Source organism: Sinohyriopsis cumingii, chromosome 2 (genome assembly GCF_028554795.1).
Source record: "Sinohyriopsis cumingii isolate HCF-2022 chromosome 2, ASM2855479v2, whole genome shotgun sequence".
Lineage (NCBI taxonomy): Eukaryota > Metazoa > Mollusca > Bivalvia > Unionida > Unionidae > Sinohyriopsis > Sinohyriopsis cumingii.
In genome coordinates, this window is record NC_142962.1 from 50336690 (window position 1) to 50358180 (window position 21491).

At 35.4% G+C, this 21491-nt stretch overlaps 1 protein-coding gene across 1 annotated transcript in view; it reads left to right on the top strand.

Annotated features, from left to right (window-relative positions):
* LOC149804820 (cytoglobin-2-like) overlaps positions 1-21491 on the top strand; it is a 37397-nt gene that overhangs the window by 10770 nt on the left and 5136 nt on the right. Inside the window, exon 3 of the mRNA XM_089944971.1 lies at positions 13379-13598. Coding sequence (XP_089801097.1) covers positions 13379-13598 — 220 coding nt within the window. The remainder of the gene's footprint in view (positions 1-13378; positions 13599-21491) is intronic.

Sequence of the window (21491 nt, forward strand, 5' to 3'; positions counted from 1 at the left end):
TATCACGTTTTCTATTTTCATGATCAAAATATCAAAATAATTTCAGAAAATATTATTTTGTCAAAACAATTTTTTTCCTCCACACATTAATTTTAAATATTATAAATAAAACTGTATTTACGATCGTTTTAATCACATGTTGGACGCGTGTCGTTTATGCAAAAGTGGTGGCCAAATGGGATATTTTCAAAGACATTCAGCCCAAATTCCAATTTATGGACCAATTTCGGACTTTTAGAGAAATGTATGTTTTTAGTTACTTTGTAGGGTATGTTAATATATTAAGTACATGTGTTCCTTTGATTTTCAGGAGAGTAGTTGTTTTCTATTTGAGATTTACACAGTTTTTCAAGTCCACTAAATATTTTCTCATTTGTTGACTAAGTGTATTATATTTTTACTGGCCCTCTCTAATAAAGACCTTGTCCTGGTGTTCTCTGTCTGCTATATCAATAGTGTAACTTGTAAATTGTGGCTCTAGGGTCAACTATTCCCACTTTTATCAACATGATCTCTAATGACACAATGTCTTTCACAGGCTCTTATCTACAGTGTTAGTTATACTTTTAGATTACAACTATTCAACAATTGTCATATTCACAGAAAATGTACCTGATGTGCGCTATTGACCATTTAATTTTCGGAGTGGGAAGCTAAATTATTTTTTTTCTCCAAATAATATGATGGATGTAATATGATAATATTTTGCCTTAAATATGCGCAAAATATTTTTCATTTCTTGACAAACGAAATTTAAAATAGCGTCAGGCCCTTGCCCCAGAACATGCATGCAAGCATGCATGTATGTACGTACGTATGTACGTATGTGTGTGTGTGTGTGTGTGTGTACAAGGCTTAATCGCACATCGTCACATTCCTGGGGTGAGCAAAATATATTTATCACAATTGGCAAAGTGAAACACTTTACTGAAATTTGCAGGTAGACAAACGTATACAATTAAAAGTAAATATCCTTCTTTGGAGACAATGGCAAGGTGAAAATGTTGCGCAGTGTTAAAAAAAAATGTTTACAAAATTTAAAGCAAATACTATTTAAATCCTTAAAAGTGAAGGTCGTTGGTTAATAAAGCAATGCAAAAGTGAACAAATCAATGGGTACCTTTAAAGGAAATAAAATAATATATAAAAAAAGATTATATTTTCATAATACATTTTGGACAAAAGAAAGGCTATACATGAATTGATCAGATAGGGGCCCATTGAAAATTATTTCATTCTAAGTGTATCTGTAATACTTTCATGAGAACTGATGTGAGCCCATCCTAGAGAGATCCCTGCTGTTGATCGATTTCCAAGAAATCTCGAGGCATCCTCTGCTTGCACATGTCGCTAAATTGTGCAGGCCCGTAGACGTAGAAAACCATGAGTTTATGCAGCTGTGCAAGAACAGTTTCCTCGTATATGATTGTATATAATACTTTGATGTATTTTTATATCCTAAAGCTGTGTTAAACTTGTACCAGCTGGACTCTGTATTACTGCATGCCATATTTCTTTGTTTGCAATGACCTTGGAGTAGCCGTCTAGCGGTACAGCAAGCCGATTCACACAGACCGACAGCTTTTGACCTACATATTTCGCATTGTAATAAATGGTACACGTCGATAATCAAGATGTAAATGTAAATTCGATGGTATGGTTCTATTAGCCAAAATAATAACACTGAAAATAATATTGAATACTTGGAATAAATATTGAAAATGTTAATGTTTTGCGTATTTTGAGTGCAGCCGAAGTGGAGAAAAACTGTAGAAAATCTATGTATGTATGTATGTATGTATGTATGTATTTATGTATGTTTGTGCGCGCACGCACACACACACACACACACACACACATATATATATATATATATATATATATATATATATATATGTGCAGGCCTGCAATAAGATTTAAACAAACCCCAACAACCTTATCATGTTTAACAACCGAAATCCGACTGTGGTGCTTGTTGATTTCCCCTTGACTCTACCTGGATCTCTTTGAAGGATCATGCCTTTCATTTTGGCTTTGCCGCCCACTCTATCCCCATTCCCCGCAAAAATTCATGCAAACGCCCATGAACGGGGAAATTACTTGACTTAAACACAGACATAAACTTAATTGATAGGCACCGTGAAGCATGGTCTCATGAAGCCAGACATTTGACAAATTATTTCAAAAGGACTATCTTTTTCTTGCGTCTGTTTGTGCGGCTCTCTCATAAATGTTTATATTTTATTTTTTAAAAAAAGATATCTTTCTTTCTTCTTTGTCAGCATTCGTTTTGAGGAATATATAGGCCTTACCGTTTTAGATGGCCTGACATCTTCAGTCCTGAAGGAATATTTAGGTATTATTTGTAAAACTGATATAACATCGCCTTTTACTTCCGATTTTCCTTGTAATTTGAAATGTCTTGGATTGTTTGTTTTTTTTAATTTTATTTTTTTAAAAACTTTTAACACTGCTACCATATATAGTTGTAATATAGGAAAGGAAAGCATATACGATGTCCATGACATATGATGTTTTATTTAGACCTTTGTTACAAAATGGGGGCCCCGAGTGGCCGAGTGGTCTAAATCGATCTCAGTTACGGATCACTGCCATCTCACCTCTGTCTGCGTGGGTTCGAGTCTCGGATTCGGCTAATGTGGGTATGTGAGAAAGCTTGCCAGTAGCTTCTCGTGGGTCAGTGGTTCTTTCCAGGGTTTTCCCGGGTTCTTCCTCCACCATTAATACTGACCGCCATGTTTAGCCTATCGTGTGCTGAAAAATGGCGTTAAATCCTACAGCAACAACAACAATTGTTACAAAATGGCAGGTTTAATGTCCAACAAAACCACAATAGACACATTAATTAATACTTGTCAGTATTAATTAGGATGAGCCTATGTTACAAGTAGTGTACTTTAGGAAGTCAAGTATTTAATTGTTCACGAAGCGGTTGTGTACTTATATCTAGATTACTTCATGGTTTTTGAAGTAACAACTTGTATAGATAATGGGAAGATCTTATTCCGAAGAATACGTATTTATATATCTTATCTTGACGAAAATTCCAGAATACGTATCTCATATCTCATATGTTACCGAAAAATCCAGAATACTTATCTCATAGCTTGTCGAAAATTTCATAATACGCATCTCATATCGCGTATCTTGCTGAAAGTTATAGAATACGTATCTCATCGCGTACACTGCTGAAACTTCCTGAATACGTATCTCATCGCGTATCTTGCCGAAAATTCCAGGTCTCTGATTTTAACTCCGATCACTATTCGGACAAACGAGTCAATATTAACACGTTTTTTTAATATAAAAAATGTTGAGCGCTAAAAAATCTAGGGTGATACGTCGAATACAAATGGGAGTGTTAATCTTTGCATTGGCGTTGCGTTAGAAGCATTTGTATAAATGCATGACAGATCCCATCCCTTTGTAAGTATTGACTTCTTCCATACCACTGAACGTTTAGAACGTGTATATTGATAAATCATCAGATGTAGCTAAATGCATCCTCATCAGCTTCGTGGAAGCGAAGCCCAATTACAGTAATACTTCCAAAGTTCGTAGCCACAGTGCCAAGGTTTCATGGAACAACAAACTCAGCCCAACGGGCCATCGTTACAGACTTTAAGTGCGTGGAACTACATTACAATCTTTCTTGTCTTTAGATTTTAAGAGAAATTATATCCTTTTCAAAATGGCCACGTTTAAGAGGTGTTGTTTGTTCAGTGACAATGCAGAAGTAATCCATGTTGACCCTGTATTGTTTCACGAGACACAAGTTGTTGTCAGCAGGTTTTAACCCTTTTACAAAGATTACAATACTCAAATCTTTTCCAATGTTCAACTACACATTTAAAATCTTTAATAGTTCTAAATCCTTGTTTTTTCTTGCTTCGAGGCAAAATTACTTCTCATAATATAGAAGTGATTCTCGTGGGGAATCCTTTTTTTTTTTTTTTTGTTGCTTCGAGTTTTCAACAAGAGGTAAAGTTCCTTTTCATAATGTGGTGGCGATTCTCGTGGAGCTCTTATTAGTACAAACCTAAAATATAAATGCCCAGTCAGGAATGCTTTAGAGCAGTCTACAGGACACCTCTCCCATTAAGAATTATATCAAAGAATTTAAGTATTAGCAAACATTTTATGAATATTCTTTACTTGCATGTAAAAGTACGAAAACTTATTATCACGAAAATAATTGACTATGCAGTGAAATTCTTAATTTCACATATTAAAAAGATGACAACATTTCTATTATTGATTACAATGAAAGCCGTGTAATTATTGATCTTAAATTCGGGTTCGCTGTTCACTCTATATTAACAAGACTATCTAAAACTTACATCGAAGACCGAGCATTGTTTTCTGTCATTATTTTCTTAACCAAAATCCAAAAGCAAATGTAAATATACTGATAGTGAAAATGGAAAATGTTCTCTTTTTTAAAACAAAAAGTCACCTTTACCAATTACAATAAAGCTTCAGTCAGTCATGGTCTTGATCTTGATTATATTTTATCTATTTGGCTTAAATAATATTTTAGTATATTCTTCATATTTCTTGTGCATAATAGACAAGGCTTCGTTGTAATCGGGGCATGCCTTTTAGTCGTCAAGATAATTTCTTACTAATAATAAAAAGATTCGGTATTAACATTTTTTTATTGTGATCATTTTGTACGTGCATTTTTCGTGTAGTCACCATAGGGGTGAAGATTTGGTTGGTCTAATCCCAGCGACATGACGCCCACGTGGCAGCTAAAATTAGGTATACGGTTTATTGAGCTTGTACTAGTAGGTATACAGTTTTGTACAGCTGTGCAACGCGCGAGGCGTATACATTTGATTCTCTGCGTTCCTGTTATTATTAGAGTGAAAACTTGTTTTTTTTCTTCTCCCCCTTATGTTATCCGTTGGGATTGAGTTTAAATTTGGTTGTTAAATTTCTTAACGGCACGTTCAGTGCATTTATTAACAATATTATGTTAGGAAGTGGGATTTAAGCATTAAAAAAAAAAATCATAAACTTTTCTATAGAACTGCAGATAAACAGCCCCATAAATGAAATACAAATTTAGATGGACACGCATGTGTTAAACATATGTTTAGACTGGAATTATTGAATATACCGTCAATATCTCGTTTTGCTCAAGCTACATTCATCTGCTATCAGGACCGGTTTAACTAAATCCCCTTCCATCCCACCCCATGCCCCAGTGTGTGGGTTTAAGTTAGCATGTATGTGCTTACATTCCTGTATATATTATATAACTATAGTCGACATATTTCATATTGTATTGTGGACAAAATACAAATGACTGAGATAATTAGGCGAAATCCTGTAATCATTAATGTGAATATATTCCCATTACCTTCCAATGGAAATAGAAATTAAAAGATTTCATCGTGCCGGATGAAAATTGTTTTTTCTTCTTCTTCTTCATATAAGTAAAAATGTGTTTTTATTTGTATATTTAGACTCTAATTGTATTGAATGGTTAAATGCCACGAAACTCTACCGTAAATATAAAATGTCTGTCTGCCTGTATGTATCTTTGCATGCATGTATGTAGATATGTAGGTATTAAGCTCGCACATAAACCAACTATGTCACATCCATACCAACCATCTATCTATCAGATTATCAATCTATCTATCTATCTGTCTCTTCGTCCATCCACCAGCTCATCCAACCATCCATCCATCACGTGTTCTGTATGCTCTCGAGCAGAGGTGGGCAAACTTTCCAGTGCAAGTACCGCATACACACATTTACACCTTGTCGTGGGCCGCATAGTTCATTAAGTAAAATAATTAATATTTAAAATAGCAAAAACAAAAGGTTTTTCTAAATAGCATCTAATTAATTTTCAGTTGTTATTATGTTGTTAATATTTGAAAACTTAAACTTCAAAAGAAGCAATTTATTTGATAAACAGAGTAACATAAACAGAGTCAGTGCGAATGATGACTTGTTCCTAGGCCGCATGAAAGCCCTTGCGGCCCGCGGGTCGTAGTTTGCCCACCCCTGCTCTAGAGTCTTTCGTACGTCAGGCGTAGTAGTATGTTTATTTCAAATTAATATTATGGATAATAGAAAAATATACACTTTGTGTTGAGTGTGTGTGTGTGTGTGTGATTTAAATTTCTAACGTAATTTTAACAGTTTTAGTCATATCCTAATGATGTCTGCAGTGTGTAGTGATGTCTAGCACAGCGCATTATGCCGCAGACATGTAGCATCATGTCTCACCCAGTCACATTATCCCGAACCAGGTCGACCATTCGTAACGCTAACCTTTTAATGTTGAGCGCCAAGCGAGGCTTCTACTTGTAGTATTTTTATAAGTCTTTGGTATGACTCAGACGGGGTTCAAACTAGCGACATCACGTATCCGAAGGGGACACTTCTACCACTTATGCCACTGGAGCGGTACTTTGTGTAGAAATATGGCGAAGTATACGCTTTTAGACTGTTTGTGAACGAATGAAAAACAGATGGTATGGGTAGTGGGTAACTTAATTCGATTTATAGTGTGTGTGTATGTGTGTGCGTGCGTGCTTGTGTGTGTGTGTGTGATTTTGATTTTCAAAGTAGCTTTAACAATTTTTCAGTCATATCACAACGACGTCTGCAGTGTGGCAGTTTATAGTGATGTCTAGCACAGAGGCATCATGCCGCAGACATGTAGCATCATGTCCCACTCAGTCACATTATCCTGACACCAGGCCGACCAGTCCTAACATTAACCTCTTAATGTTGAGCGCCTAGCGAGGCAGATGCTAGTACCATTTGTATAAGACTTTGATGTGACTCAGCCGGGGTTCAGACTTGCGACCTCCTGCAACTGAGGCGGACTCTCTATCCAATTAGGCCAATGGAGCGGTACTTTGTGTCGAAATATGGCGAAGTATACAATTTTATACTGTTTGTGAACGAATGAAAAACAGATGACATGGATCGTGGTTAGCTTAATTCGATTTAAAAGAAGTTAAAATCGAATAAACAGCTGCATTAAAGCTTGAATTCGAACGGTTATTTCTCGGGAGCAAAGTACATTTGCCAACGATAGAAACGTTTCGAATGTGATGATTCGGACTCGTATAATTTTTTTGTGGTACTATATAGAAAGTTGAATTGGACCCAGATATGCATGTAAGAGATACACAGAACACGAGGTTCAAATACTTAGTTTATTGTCTTTAGGGAGGCCACTGGTTGATAACATGAGATACCACTTAAGTATTCAGGTAGTGAACTTTACTAATATTAAATGAAATATTAATAATTGTTCTGAAATTTAATACTAAAGTAGTCTGACTTTCCTCGATTTTGCCACCCCATTTTTGATATTTGGACATTTTAGCTGGGGTGTAGGGTCAGAGTCCATTCCCTATCGAAAAGTTGGAATTCGCCGACACCATTTGGGTAGCCGCTTACTAGCCGGCTCAGCAAACTTGAACGACCTTTCATCAAAATATACCTGTATGAAATCGATAGGAATATAATTTATTTCGTCAGAAATCGTGAGCATAGCATTCGTCATGTCTTTAATCCGCTGACAGACGAGACGAAAGGACGTCGCTTCTGAAATTTGACCTGGATCTTGCCATTTACAATCCTAGTCACATGATTGTACAACTCTCGCAACCTACATGTCAATGACATCAGAGGTCATATAGTCACGTGATATCGACATAAACAAATTTCCAGAGTTGTTGTACACATAATTTGGACATATTTTGTAGAAGTCACTTAATGTTTGTAAATAAACTTAATGTACACTTAATTATCAACATATTTATTCTGAGAGGAACGGCCAGAAACGTGTCGGTATCGCAGCAGGGTGGTGAAAAGCATTTTCAGATAGTACTGAGCACGTATCAGCGATGTTTTTGTTGGTGTCAAGTGACTACCACATTGACATGTGCTCTCTGCGTAGTGAATCTCGTTTTCTTTAAATTGCTGCAATATTTACAGATTTTCGGTCATTGTTTTCATAATAAATATTTTGAGATGTTTATGATTTTTTAAATTTTCTATATAAAATTACGTGACTTCTATATGTTCGATTTGTTTTCATACAGCAACACTAGAAATGGTGTATTCATGATATCACGTGACTGTATAACCTCTGACGACATTGACATGTAGGTTGCGAGAGTTGTGTAGTCACGTGACAAGGAATGCAAATGGCCAGATCCAGGTCAAATTTCAGCAACAATATACTTTCGTCTCGTCTGTCAGTGAATTAAAGACATAACGAATGCTATGATCGCAATTTCTGAGAAAATAAATTACATTCTTATCGATTTAGTGCAGGTATATTTTGATAAAAGGTCGTTCAAGTTTGCTGGGCCGGCTAGTAAGCGGCTATCCCATGCCAACACCAAATGGTGTCGGCGAATTCCAACTTTTCGATAGAGAATGGACTCCGAACCTTACACCGTAACATAAATGTCCAAATATCAAAAATGGGGTGGCAAGGGGTCAGAGGAAACTATGACTAATACTAAAGTAGCTACGGTCGACGCATTCCTAATAGATGAGTGATCTGCACCTTAGTTATCATCATGAAACTTGCATTCGAAAATTATCGATTGCTTTGGTCTTTTATGATGACAAGACTAGCACTAAACTGGGCCAAGAAAAGCTAATGTTTGGTTGCCATTGCATGGGGTTGCTTGGAATTATTTCCTGTTCATAACGCTTTCATTGACACAGCTGTATCTATCTCTTGGTTGGCGTTGTCCAAAAATGTCGACATACTTTATCATGGAATTTGTCGCATGTACCTCTTAGAGCGTTTATACAATGATCGTCAAAGGATTATTGATCGCCGAGGAACGAAATAAAGCGAGTAATAGTCGTTTAAACGTTTGTATAATCAGATTCTCAAAGATGACACTTAGCTGAAATGGTCGGTACCGACTGCCTACATGACTTGTAACATTTACGGATCCAGAAAGTGTGTGCACCCATGCGTGTGTGTGTGTGTGTGTGTGTGTGTGTGTGTGTGTGTGTGTGTGTGTGTGTGTGAGAGAGAGAGAGAGAGAGAGAGAGAGAGAGAGACTCAATTAGTAGTCGATTTGTTTGTAGATTTAAACCTATGTGAGGGCCGTGAGGGGCGAAACCCCAAAATGCTCATGCATTTTAAGCTTACCCAGTGAATAATTGTAAAAATCTAAGTGTAAAGGAAACGTATTCTAGGGAAACATTCCAGTTGTTTCGCACACACACTTTTGGACGATTCTTCCCTTTCCCCCAATTATACGCCCCTGTATTTAACTTAGACTTTTTTTTTAAATAGAAAAATTAAATTAAAAATAAATAAATCTGTAGAACTTTCTTGTAGGCGGAGGTACAGATATTTCAGACATGATATAAATGTGCGTGAATTTTAGAATCTTTGAATCTTAAATTGATTAAATTTATCTTTTACGATCATTAATCGACCTCTCCGGTGGTCTAGTGGTTAGAGCGTCTGCCTCGGATGCGAGAGATCGCGCGTTCGAACCCCGGCAGAGTCATACCAAAGACTTATAAAAATGGTACTAACAGCAACGCTAAAAATCCAAATCACTTACACACGAACACATATACAATAAATATCGATAATTCTGAAAGCTACCGATAGCTTTATTAAGTCTGTGACGCGATGTGATTTAGATTTTTAACGTAGCTTTAACATTTTTTCAATCACATCGCTACGATGTCTGCAGTATGTCAGTTTATAGTGATGTCTAGCACTAAGGCATCATGCCGCAGACATGTAGAATCATGTCCCACCCAGTAATATCATGCTGACACCAGCCGACCAATCCTAACACTAACCTCTTTATGTTGAGCGCCTAGCGAGGCAACTGTTACTACCATTTTTATAAATTATTGGTACGACTCGGCAGGGGTTCAAACCCGCAACCTCCTGCATCCGAGGCGGACGCTCTTACCACTTAATCCACCAGAGCGGTTGCTTTATAAAGTAGCATTCGATTTCAAGAAACAGAAGCACATTTTCGATCTTTGATAAAAAGACTGAAATGTTTGAATGGTGAAAATTAAATATATACTTGTTGACTAATTTACATGTTTGCTCATAAAGGCTCACGAAAGACAACTTACTGATCTCGTTCGACAAACACTGTTTGCAACGAGCAATGTGTAGGATACTCTGTTTATATTAATTTTACAAATTCAAACAAAATAAAGTAAAGCAATATTTGGTAGTCAAGGTGGTATAATTAAGTATCCTTTCTGAGGGAGAAAAGTGTTGAGGCATTAACAAATAGGAAAGTACTATCCCTTTCACGTGTCTCCACCGTTACTCATGTCTAGGATGGTCAGGGTGCACAGCAAGATGGGAACACAATGGTTTATCAAGTATCCAGGCATGAGGGACAGCGGTGTGAGTACCATAATAATGCGCCCACTAATAATTGTTTTGATCCTTCTAATTCTTATAAAATCAACAAAAGTGGATCCAGATTAAAGATGTAACCAGCGAACAAAGATCGTATTTTGGAGGTGGGGATGGGGGCATAGTGCGTATTAGGCGTAACATTCTGCTATCCTTAAATAACAGTACTTTGTCTTGCTAAAATTAAATAAAATTCGCACCTCATAGTTTACTTGGTATAAAACTGCACAATCTTTAGCAATAATTGATTGATGATGGTGCATTGGAAGAATGCTTGCTTGCATCCATCATAGAGTGGCCTTGATTCCCTATCAGTGCTTCACGTCAATGGTGGATGTTCTTCGCCAGGCTTGCATCCGTAGCATCTGGTTCACACAGCGGTCCACACATAAAAGTTTATGTTCGGACAGAGCAAGAAGAGGCAAAATATTTGAAGGTGCACACTGCTCTCAATTATCTTACCATAACTTAGTATTCTTTTATTTGTAGTCTCCATATTTACTGTACACATAGGCGTCTTTCTGACTAGCTTTTCTAAGTCTATGTGTCTTCGATGCGATAGACACAAATTCGTGCTCAGCATACAAAACGGATACAATATTATTTGACGTCGGTAATGGAAATCGGTCTTCAATTGTGACAACTTGTTTCGCATGGATGGCTGGAGTACAATTCACAGTTTGTGAATTGGTACCATAGGCTGTCATATCCGTCAAAATCATGTTAATCACATAAGACTGTATTTAATAACGAACTACAGATTGACAGACCAGTCCGTTGGCTTAATTTTCTCGTTATATATTTTATTTGCCAAACCATTCCTTATGTTTAATCATACCACAGAATAAAAGATCAGCCCGTTATTGAACGAAGGAACCATAATGTCTTGAACGAAAACAGCTTGACTACATCTTGTAAAGCATTTAATGAAAATTCGAGTCGTTACTCGGACAATATTATACAGTAGCATGTTCCATTACTTTACTTTTCTTATGTTATAAAAAAATCGTTCCCCGCGTTATGGAACAATCTGTTATATGATGAAATAATTAAGTATTATGTAAACAAGGCATCGACAAGTTATATAATTCATCGAGTTACGAACCTTCACTCCTCCCCCAAAGCCCTACAAGTATATCCCATTATAAAGTGAAAAAGTGAAATGAAACTGAAAAATCGAAACGGAGGTGAAAAGTGATACATAACTATATAATCGGTCCAAAATTTGAAGAAAAAAGTGAAATAATACACACAGGTCTGACTGGTCAAGATAAATTTTTATTTTTTAATTTGTGATATAATATTCGCAAGTCTGACTCGTCTAGTCATTTTTAAAGTGGTACATATTTTTGATTAATGGAATTTGGATTGGTTGATGTATTTATTTATTTATTCATTACGCGTTGATGAAGAACACGAACTATCGTATTTAGTTTTACTTTGATCCAGAATCTTCAAAATGTATACATACTTTTAACTTCATCTGTGTCGAATGAGTTTTCACAGTTTCGTTTCGCTTTGTACCTGTTGTTGGCTACATTACGTTGTTCTTTTTCATTATACAGCTTTGAAGAGAAGAGTGACGATTTCGTGCCTCGATGAAATTATATGGCATGTAGATGCCTTGTTTACATAATGCTCGAGTATTTTATCATAAATTATTTCGTTTCACAATTGATAAATGATTTTATTTTTCAGCATATTGAGAAGCAAAATAATGGAATATACAACTATGTGAAAATGTATTTGATACAATAACTAAAGTTTTCGTCAAATGGCTCGTAATATATGTTTCAGCTGTTTCATCCAAGACAGAATGGTCCCTGCTTTCAATACTGATTGAACATTCAATCTTTACTGATTGAACATTCAGTCTTTGATACGGTTCAACGCAGCCAATTAATTTGGCAAGGGAAATATACGAAACGAATTCATTAAGTAAATGGATTTGTTCATCCGTCTGTGGTTTGATATTATATATAATTTAATGGGATTAAAGGCAGTGACTTCCCATATCGTTGTCTGATTCGTTCATGAACAAAAGTTTGAAACAAAGAATCGGATGAGCCATTATATGCATGCGGCAGCTGCGTATGGGTGACATATTGATACATCATTATGACCACAAAATCGGCAAGATTTAATGTGTGTGTATGTGTGTGTGTGATTTGGATTTTTAACCTAGCTTTATCAATGTTTCAGTCATATCGCTACGATGTCTGCAGTGTGGCCGTTTATAGTGATGTCTATCACTGAGACATCATGCCGCAGACATGTAACATGATGTCCCAACCCATTCATGGCCAACCAGACCTAACACTAACTTTTAAATGATGTAGGGAGGTAGCTGCAAGTACCATTCTTATGTCTTTGTTATGACTCGGGGGTGGGGGTGGGGGCAAACCCGCGACTTTCCGCATCTGAGGCAGACGCTCTAACCACTACGCCACCGGAGAGGTTAAATGATTTAATGAAATACATTGGTCGAGTAAGTTGGATGTAACTATAGACGTTGCAAATGAAGATGGCTGATTGATTGTACAAGAAGATATAAAATCAGAGGAACTACCCACCCACCTCACTGTTATACAATAAGTTCTGTGCTGCATTGTCTTCATTGGTTGCATATGTTTTTCTCGTTATTTAAAAATAATTATAATAATGAATGCCTTACTTATAATAGTAGTATGATTCCCTTTTTATCTTCTACTATAGCATCGAAAATGAAATATTTGCGAGTTGAAATTTTGTATTTACCTGAATGTATGAGGATTTTTGTTTTCTTTCCTTACAAATATATTTTAACTGAGAATTATTGAAAATATAGACCGGCTTCATTCTTGTCCTTGTATTGTTACATGTATTTCATAAAGTTCAGAATTTGTACTGCCAGTTTTCGCCTATAAAATGTAACATGATTTATCTCCTGTTTGTATCCCACAGATTCTTCCAGACGTACCCTAGTCACCGTGAAGCCTTCTCGAAAATTAAGGGCATTACTGCCGAAGAAGAAATGAGATCAAACCAAGATTTCGAGGACACGGCATTAGATATATTCAGCGTCTTCGACAAAGTCATAGAATACCTAGAGGATGTGGACTCGGCGATACAAGCCATAGCTAGCTCAGGACCCTCTGCGGGACTCACGGAGCATATAATTCAGGTCAGTATAGTGCAGTGGTCTCAAACTCAAACCACCCTGAGGGCTGCATGAGGGCATTTTCGATGGCCCAAGGGCCACACCAGCTTTGTTATTTCTCATGACACCTTATGATGCCAATCATTTTGCGGGCCACAGGATACGGCTTGGCGGGCCGCATGCCGCGTGTTTGAGTCCTCTGGTATAGTGAATGACTGCACGCTGACCTTTCTGCTATGAATGCCATAACTAGCTCAGGGTATCACGGTACCAATTGTTTTTCTCCATAGACCTCAATGCAAATGTTTTGTGAAACAAATATACTTTCTATCCTACCTCAGCATGCATGTCACACACTGTCAGAGAACAATGTTAGATTGTCAGTTTGATAAGGACAGAACCAGGTACTCAGTTGCATTTAAGAGAGATAACTCTGCTGGAACTAGACGGGTAAGAGTTATCTAGTCAAACAAATACATTTTCAGCCATGTGTACCATATTTTTAAAAAATAAAAAAATAAAAAATATGATTTAGATATGAATTAACATAATCTGACATGTTGCCAAGAGGCTTAGCGTTTTAAGCATAAAAGGAAGTACAAACTCTTACATAATGCACCAATAACCACTAGTGTTGTTGTTTATATCTGAATACAATATTCTCCATACCTTAAGCCCCGCCCACCTGGGGTTGTACAATTGGTACCGTTATAACTCAGGTTAGTCTGCATGACTCAACGTAGCAAATGACTTGGGTCAGTATGCTGTATGACTTCGTCGATACAAGTCATAGATACAAAAAGGCCCTCGTGCGGTAAATAACGCACTTCACTATAGCAATCAAACGTACATACAGGCCATCCCATATGCTGCACAGGAGATCATAGACATTTATGGACCGACCATTTGATTTTATGTGGGAGAGGAATTTTCTTTCGAATTACAATATTTGTTTTTGTTTTACTTTGAGATGATTATACTTCTAAAACAAATATAGTGAATATAATTAGTTTTGTTTTCTTCTACAAATCAAAGCAAGAATATTTGTTCAAGCTGTTTTGCGGAAATAGTTGTTTTCTTGTTTCTCCTGGCACCCACAGAAAATTTAATTATCACTTCTTTAACTGCATGGAAGCATATATTGTTTGCAAAAGTAAAGGAAGGAACAAATTTATAATTTTCGGAAACAAGGGGTTTTGGAAGGGGATGCGGACGAGTAAATACATTCCGATATTAAGCAGGGCCTAAAGTTACGTATAACCGTCTTCAGGGGTCTCAGATTCGTCGAATCGAATGAGTCAGTAAACTCTAATTATAAGTTGTTATAGACTCCAGTGGTAAGTCATCGTGGTTAGGGTCAGATTAGCACATCGAGTCTCAAAATAGGTCTCGATATAGTATAGTATTTCAGTTTGATGTCATACCAAATTGACAAACACGGCTACTTACCAATGTTCGTATCTCTATTGACCCACATAATTTGTTTTTGTAAAACTGTCAAATAGATTGAAACTATTTACCTTTGTTAAGGTATTAAATCGATTTACAGGTAAATATATCAGTTTTTAATGTCTAACATTATCAACTTTTAAAATGTGTCAGTAGGTAATTTTAGTTATTTATTAAATTAAGCACTAAATTGTGACGTAATTACTGAGTGTCTCTATTGATTATTTATTTATATACTTGCAAAATGAATTACTACTTACATTAGTCATCGACTTTCAAATGTGATCATGTCATTATCGAATACTCACCTTTTTGCGCCCCACAGAAGCTCAATGTTTAATCAAATTAATTTTACTGCTTATTCAGATTAAATATCTAGTTTTTTTCCCCTTCTAATTAAATTACACATGGATTCATTTGAGTATGTGTAGGTAGATATAAGTGTCAAGCACGAAAACCTTTGAGGGTCCGTTTATAATGCCTAAATTGTTAAAACAAATGGTCTCGTGTAGTTGCACGCAAGCACGCCGAGAATATTTATACATTTTTAAAAAATAACTTACGTAGATGGTGGTGGTGGTAAAGGAGAGAGGGAGGGTTGGATTTATTGCGAGAGCATTCATATTTTATATTTTAAAAAATACATTCTATTTAAACCCAAATTTTATTTTCGTAATTGTGCACTAAGTACACCGGAAAATCTATTGACATTTTTGTGCAACATAAGTAATGTCACACAGCAATATTGTTAGAGATTCATCAGTTTTCAGAGACTGGTAGAAATATTGTTAGAGATTCATCAGTTTTCAGAGACTGGTAGAAATATTGTTAGAGATTCATCAGTGTTCAGAGACTGGTAGAAATACTGTTAGAGATTCATCAGTTTTCAGAGACTGGTAGAAATATTGAATGAGGTTTAACAAAAAAGCAACAATCTCAGTTTAAAGAGATAACGTGTATTTGTATATAAGCATGGATGGTATAAAATGTGGATGGTATAAAGTGTGGTCAGAGCGAGCTCTATTATTGGAAAATGATATATACAATTATTGATTTGTCTATTTCAAACATCAAGCATATGCCCTGCAAAGTTGTAGAAATTCGGAGGATTTGCATAGTAAAGTAAATGATGACAGTACAGAGATAAGCATCAGAGGTCCTGTGATAGGACGATTGCTAAAAACAGTACGGTTATAAGAAAGAATAAATTGCGTAGTCGATGTGAGTAAATATACGCACGTGTATTCGGCTAGATTTACAATACTACTAGTAGATACAGAAAACATCACAATGCCAGTCTACAAGGAGTGGTTAAAACATAAAAAAATTAATAGAAAACAAACGATTTACAACATGGCATGGTGACTTCTTATATGAAGCAGGTTTATTTGAATAATGAAAGGAAATGCAAAATTTGGTATGCATCTGTATTGATTCATTTATTGTTACGGGACTGAGAATTTTTTTCTTCTTCAAATTGCTGGAAAGAAAACGTTCCCTTTGCAGATGGATTTCCTGTTGGCCATTTGATAATGCGAAAAGACAGTTTCTCGATAATATAGTATTTTCTGTATATTTTTATACCCTTTCGAATGGTTCACAAAGAGAAGTATTACATATCGTTTCTATCATTCTTCAAGGAAAGTTGCTTACAAAAATATCAAAAAAATATGGGAACGAATGAAGCGAAATGAAATGAAAATGAAATATTAGAATTGAAAAATAGTTACATTAACAATCTAGCTGAAAAAGATTTATATACAGAAAGGTATATAAGTACCGTGGATGACCATTAGAAAACATACATTTTTGGCATGCATGCATATGAAAAATATCGATGGATAACACATTCAGACAGTGATTGATGTCTTAAAACTACTCTTGGTCCGATAACTTTAAGAAAGGGAAATGACTTACACGGCGCTTTTGTAGAAATATCAAAAGAGAAATCTTTAAAAGACACATGAGGGATAAGAGTCAAAGTTTTTAAAAAATAGAAAATAGTATTTTTCCTCTTAACTCCAACAGAAAAGCATATCAAGTGGCAAGACTTAACAAAACTCTAAAGACTAGAATGTATACGTATATCATACAAAATAAAGCCAGAAAATGGATTGATACGTTACTAAAGTTAATGTAAGGATACGATAAGACTAATCACACGTCATTAGACGTGACTGCGGTTGAGGAGTATGGATCAATATATTCGGATATTTGACAGCTGATAATTTGGAACTCCTGAATTCATATTGGTGAAGCGAAATTTGAAAACAAAAAGATATAATTTTACATACATCCCTTGTATGTTTTACAAACAAGATTTATAAATATACGACAAACAATATGAAATACGCGAGGTTCAAGATGAAAGGTTTGCATATGTGAAATGGAAAGGATGTGAAGAAACATTTATAAGTTGGAAACCAACAGTAAATGCCATTTGGTTAGTATAAATTAATGTAGCATAATATTCAGAATGCAGTAAAAGAAAATAGCACGAAAACTTTGAGTTTGTGAAACATAGCTAGTTTTTAGAATGTGACAGATAAATGTGGTGGGATAAAACAGTGTATTAGAAATTGAAGAAGTTAAACCATGGATGTTTTCTTAATAATTAGGACATGTAAAGGTATTTCCAGTGACATTTAAAGAAGGCATGTCATGGATTCACGCATGTATTCAATTATACATTTTTAGGGACAAACATGATACCATCCGAAATTTGAATGCATCCATGAAATATTACGTAGGAAGGAATTATCATAAAGCTAAAAGCCAGAGGAAGAATTTGTACACCATCTCGATGAAGTAAAGATCAGCACACCTTTTAAGCAGATATTCAGATTTTGAAGATATTGTTTTCATAGAACTTTGATTTGATAGTAATTTAAATGAAACTTCTGAAATAAATGCTACGGTTGTATTAAAAGAGGTTACTCCAAGAGAGTACCTCTACGGAGAATACTACTTGGCCAACAAAAATATTACCAATGTAGAAGAGGAAATCTTACAGACGAAATGGAAAACCGAAGTACAAAATACCAGAGATGCAAAAGATATTAAAGAAACGAGAATCATTTGGTATTACAGTGGAAGAATTTTTTATATATAAAGGTTCAGTGTATTTGCTCTGGAAATACAAATTTGATGCACAATGTATAACATTGTTCAACAAACCTTTTCATTTATGTTAGGAAACTTAAAAGTTATTAAGATAAATGGAATTAATCTTCTTTAAAGCAAATTACCAGCACAGTTCCTTACCCTTTTCATACCACTATGTTCAATGCTACAGTTTATCCAGATATTGAACAAATGTTGAATAAGTATTTAATCCAGTGAAACTCAAATTACCGACCACCAGACAAAGATTGGAGAACTAGTGTTATCAGTAATGATTCAGATCAGAGAAGACTGATAGATTCTGGTCAAATAAACTAAACTTGAATGTGTGGATGGCAAGATTTTGCCGTGGGATTTCCTTAATGTATCTGAAAGTCAACAGAATATCAGATTCTGTATCAGGTGCTGTTCCAGAATAGGCCAAATCAATACACAAATTTCATGTTTATTTCCAAATGCGAAAACTGCTGTCTGAATGCAAAATATTTTGCACGATGACGATGCATTCAAGTTAAATAACATAGCATACAAAGAATTTAATTCGATGGGGAAAATCTAACGACACTCCCCACTCCAAATACATTATAGATATCAACAAAACGCTGTACACCAAGTCAAATTGTTTTATGCAATATATATAGGTGTAAAAGTAAAATGTGAGAAATAAACGGAGCAATTTGTTTGTCCTTCAGAATGTCTCGGTTTCTCTTAGCAACATAAAAGTATATACATGTTGACAATTGCGTTGTAATGTTTTGCAGTGGGTATCTTTTAATCTACATGGTGCAGTTTTGATTATAGCTCCAAATCATTCAGACTTAACTTTCGACGATCATTAATGGTCAGTAGTAAAACTTTTCTATAATTAATGGTCAGTAGTAAAACCTGTATAGAATTAATGTTCAGTAGTAAAACCTTTATAGAATTAATGGCCAGTAGTAAAACATCTATAGAATTAATGGTCAGTAGTAAACAACCGTTATATAATTAATGGTCAGTAGTAAAACCTTTCTATAATTAATGGTCAGTAGTAAAACCTTTATATAATTAATGGTCAGTAGTAAAACCTTTATAGAATTAATGGTCATTAGTAAAACAGTTATATAATTAATGGTCATTAGTAAAACCTTTATATAATTAATGGTCAATAGTAAAACCTTTATAGAATTTATGGTCAGTAGTAAAACTTTTATAGAATTTATGGTCAGTAGTTTAAAAAAAAACTTTTTTAGAATTAATGGCCAGTAGTAAAACCTCTATAGAATTAATGGTCAGTAGTAAACAACCGTTATATAATTAATGGTCAGTAGTAAAACCTTTCTATAATTAATGGTCAGTAGTAAAACCTTGATATAATTAATGGTCAGTAGTAAAACCTTTATAGAATAAATGGTCAGTAGTAAAACCTTTATAGAATAAATGGTCAGTAGTAAAACCTTTATATAATTAATGGCCAGTAGTAAAACCTCTATAGAATTAATGGCCAGTAGTAAAACCTTTATAGAATTAATGGCCAGTAGTAAAACCTTTATAGAATTAATGGCCAGTAGTAAAACCTTTATAGAATTAATGGTCAGTACTAAACAACCTTTATAGAATTAATGGCCAGTAGTAAAACCTCTATAGAATTAATGGTCTGTATTAAAACCATTATAGAATTAACGATCAGTAGTAAAACCTTTATAGAATTAATGGTTAGTAGTAAACAACCTTTATAGAATTAATGGCCAGTAGTAAAACCTTTATATAATTAATGGCCAGTAGTAAAACCTTTATAGAATTAATGGTCAGTAGTAAACAACCTCTATAGAATTAATGGCCAGTAGTAAAACCTTTATATAATTAATGGCCAGTACTAAAACCTTTACAGAATTAATGGTCAGTAGTAAACAACCTTTATAGAATTAATGGCCAGTAGTAAAACCTTTATATAATTAATGGCCAGTAGTAAAACCTTTATAGAATTAATGGTCAGTAGTAATACCTTTATAGAATAAATGGTCAGTACTAAAACCTTTATAGAGTTAATGGTCAGTAGTAAAACCTTTATAGAATTAATGGTCAGTAGTAATACCTTTATAGAATAAATGGTCAGTACTAAAACCTTTATAGAGTTAATGGTCAGTAGTAAAACCTTTATAGAATTAATGGTCAGTAGTAAACAACCTTTATATAATTAATGGTCAGTAGTAAAATCTGTATAGAATTAATGGTCAGTAGTAAACAACCTTTATAGAATGAATGGTCAGTAGTAAAACCTTTATAGATTTAATGATCAGTAGTAAAACCTTTATAGAACTTGTTTTTATATGATGTAAGCTCGTACAACAGTAACCGACTTTAAATAAATAAAAATTACTTGATATAGTTTCAACGTTCTAATCAAGTGATGCGAAACTTACCCCGATTAAAAAATATAAAAGCTTAACTTGTATGCAGTCATCAGAGAAGCACGATGATATTCTTCTCATAAGTATAAAATAAATTACTTTTACTTGTATTTACTAATGTACGGTGTGAGAAGTTACATAAAACCCGATCGCACATCTTGCTTGTTTTATTCGAACCTGCACAGTAACTGATCAGTACAACCGCTCCGGTGGCCTAGTGGCTAGAACGTCCGCCCAGGATGCGGGACGTCGTGGGTTTGAACCCCGGCCGAGTCATACCAAAGATTTTTAAAAATGGTACTAACAGCTGCCTCGCTAGGCGCTCATCTTTAAGAGGTTAGTGTTAGGACTGGTCGGCCTGGTGTCAGGATAATGTGAATGGGTGGGACATCATGCTACATGTCTGCGGCATGATGCCCCAGTGCTAGACATCACTAAAAACTGCCACACTGCAGACATCGTAGCGATATAGCTGGAAAATTGTTAAAGCTGCGTTAAAAATCTAAATCGCACTCGCGCTTGCGCGCGCGCACACACACACACACACACACACACACTGATCAATGCAGGCAACGAATGCGATGACTTGCACTGCGCGAGTACAGTCACGAATGTGATGGCTTACACTGTCATACGCGAGTACAGCCACGGATGTGATGGCTTACACTGTCATACGCGAGTACAGTCACAGATGTGATGGCTTTCACTGCCATGCGCGAGTACAGTCACGGATGTGATGGCTTACACTCCCATACGCGAGTACAGTCACGGATGTGATGGCTTACACTCCCATACGCTAGTACAGTCACGGATGTGATGGCTTACACTCCCATACGCTAGTACAGTCACCGATGTGATGGCTTACACTCCCATACGCGAGTAATACCGTAAATAATAGTTTAGTCGTGCCACTGTTTATTTACCGCTCTACTCAGTGCAGAATAGAAATTTTGTT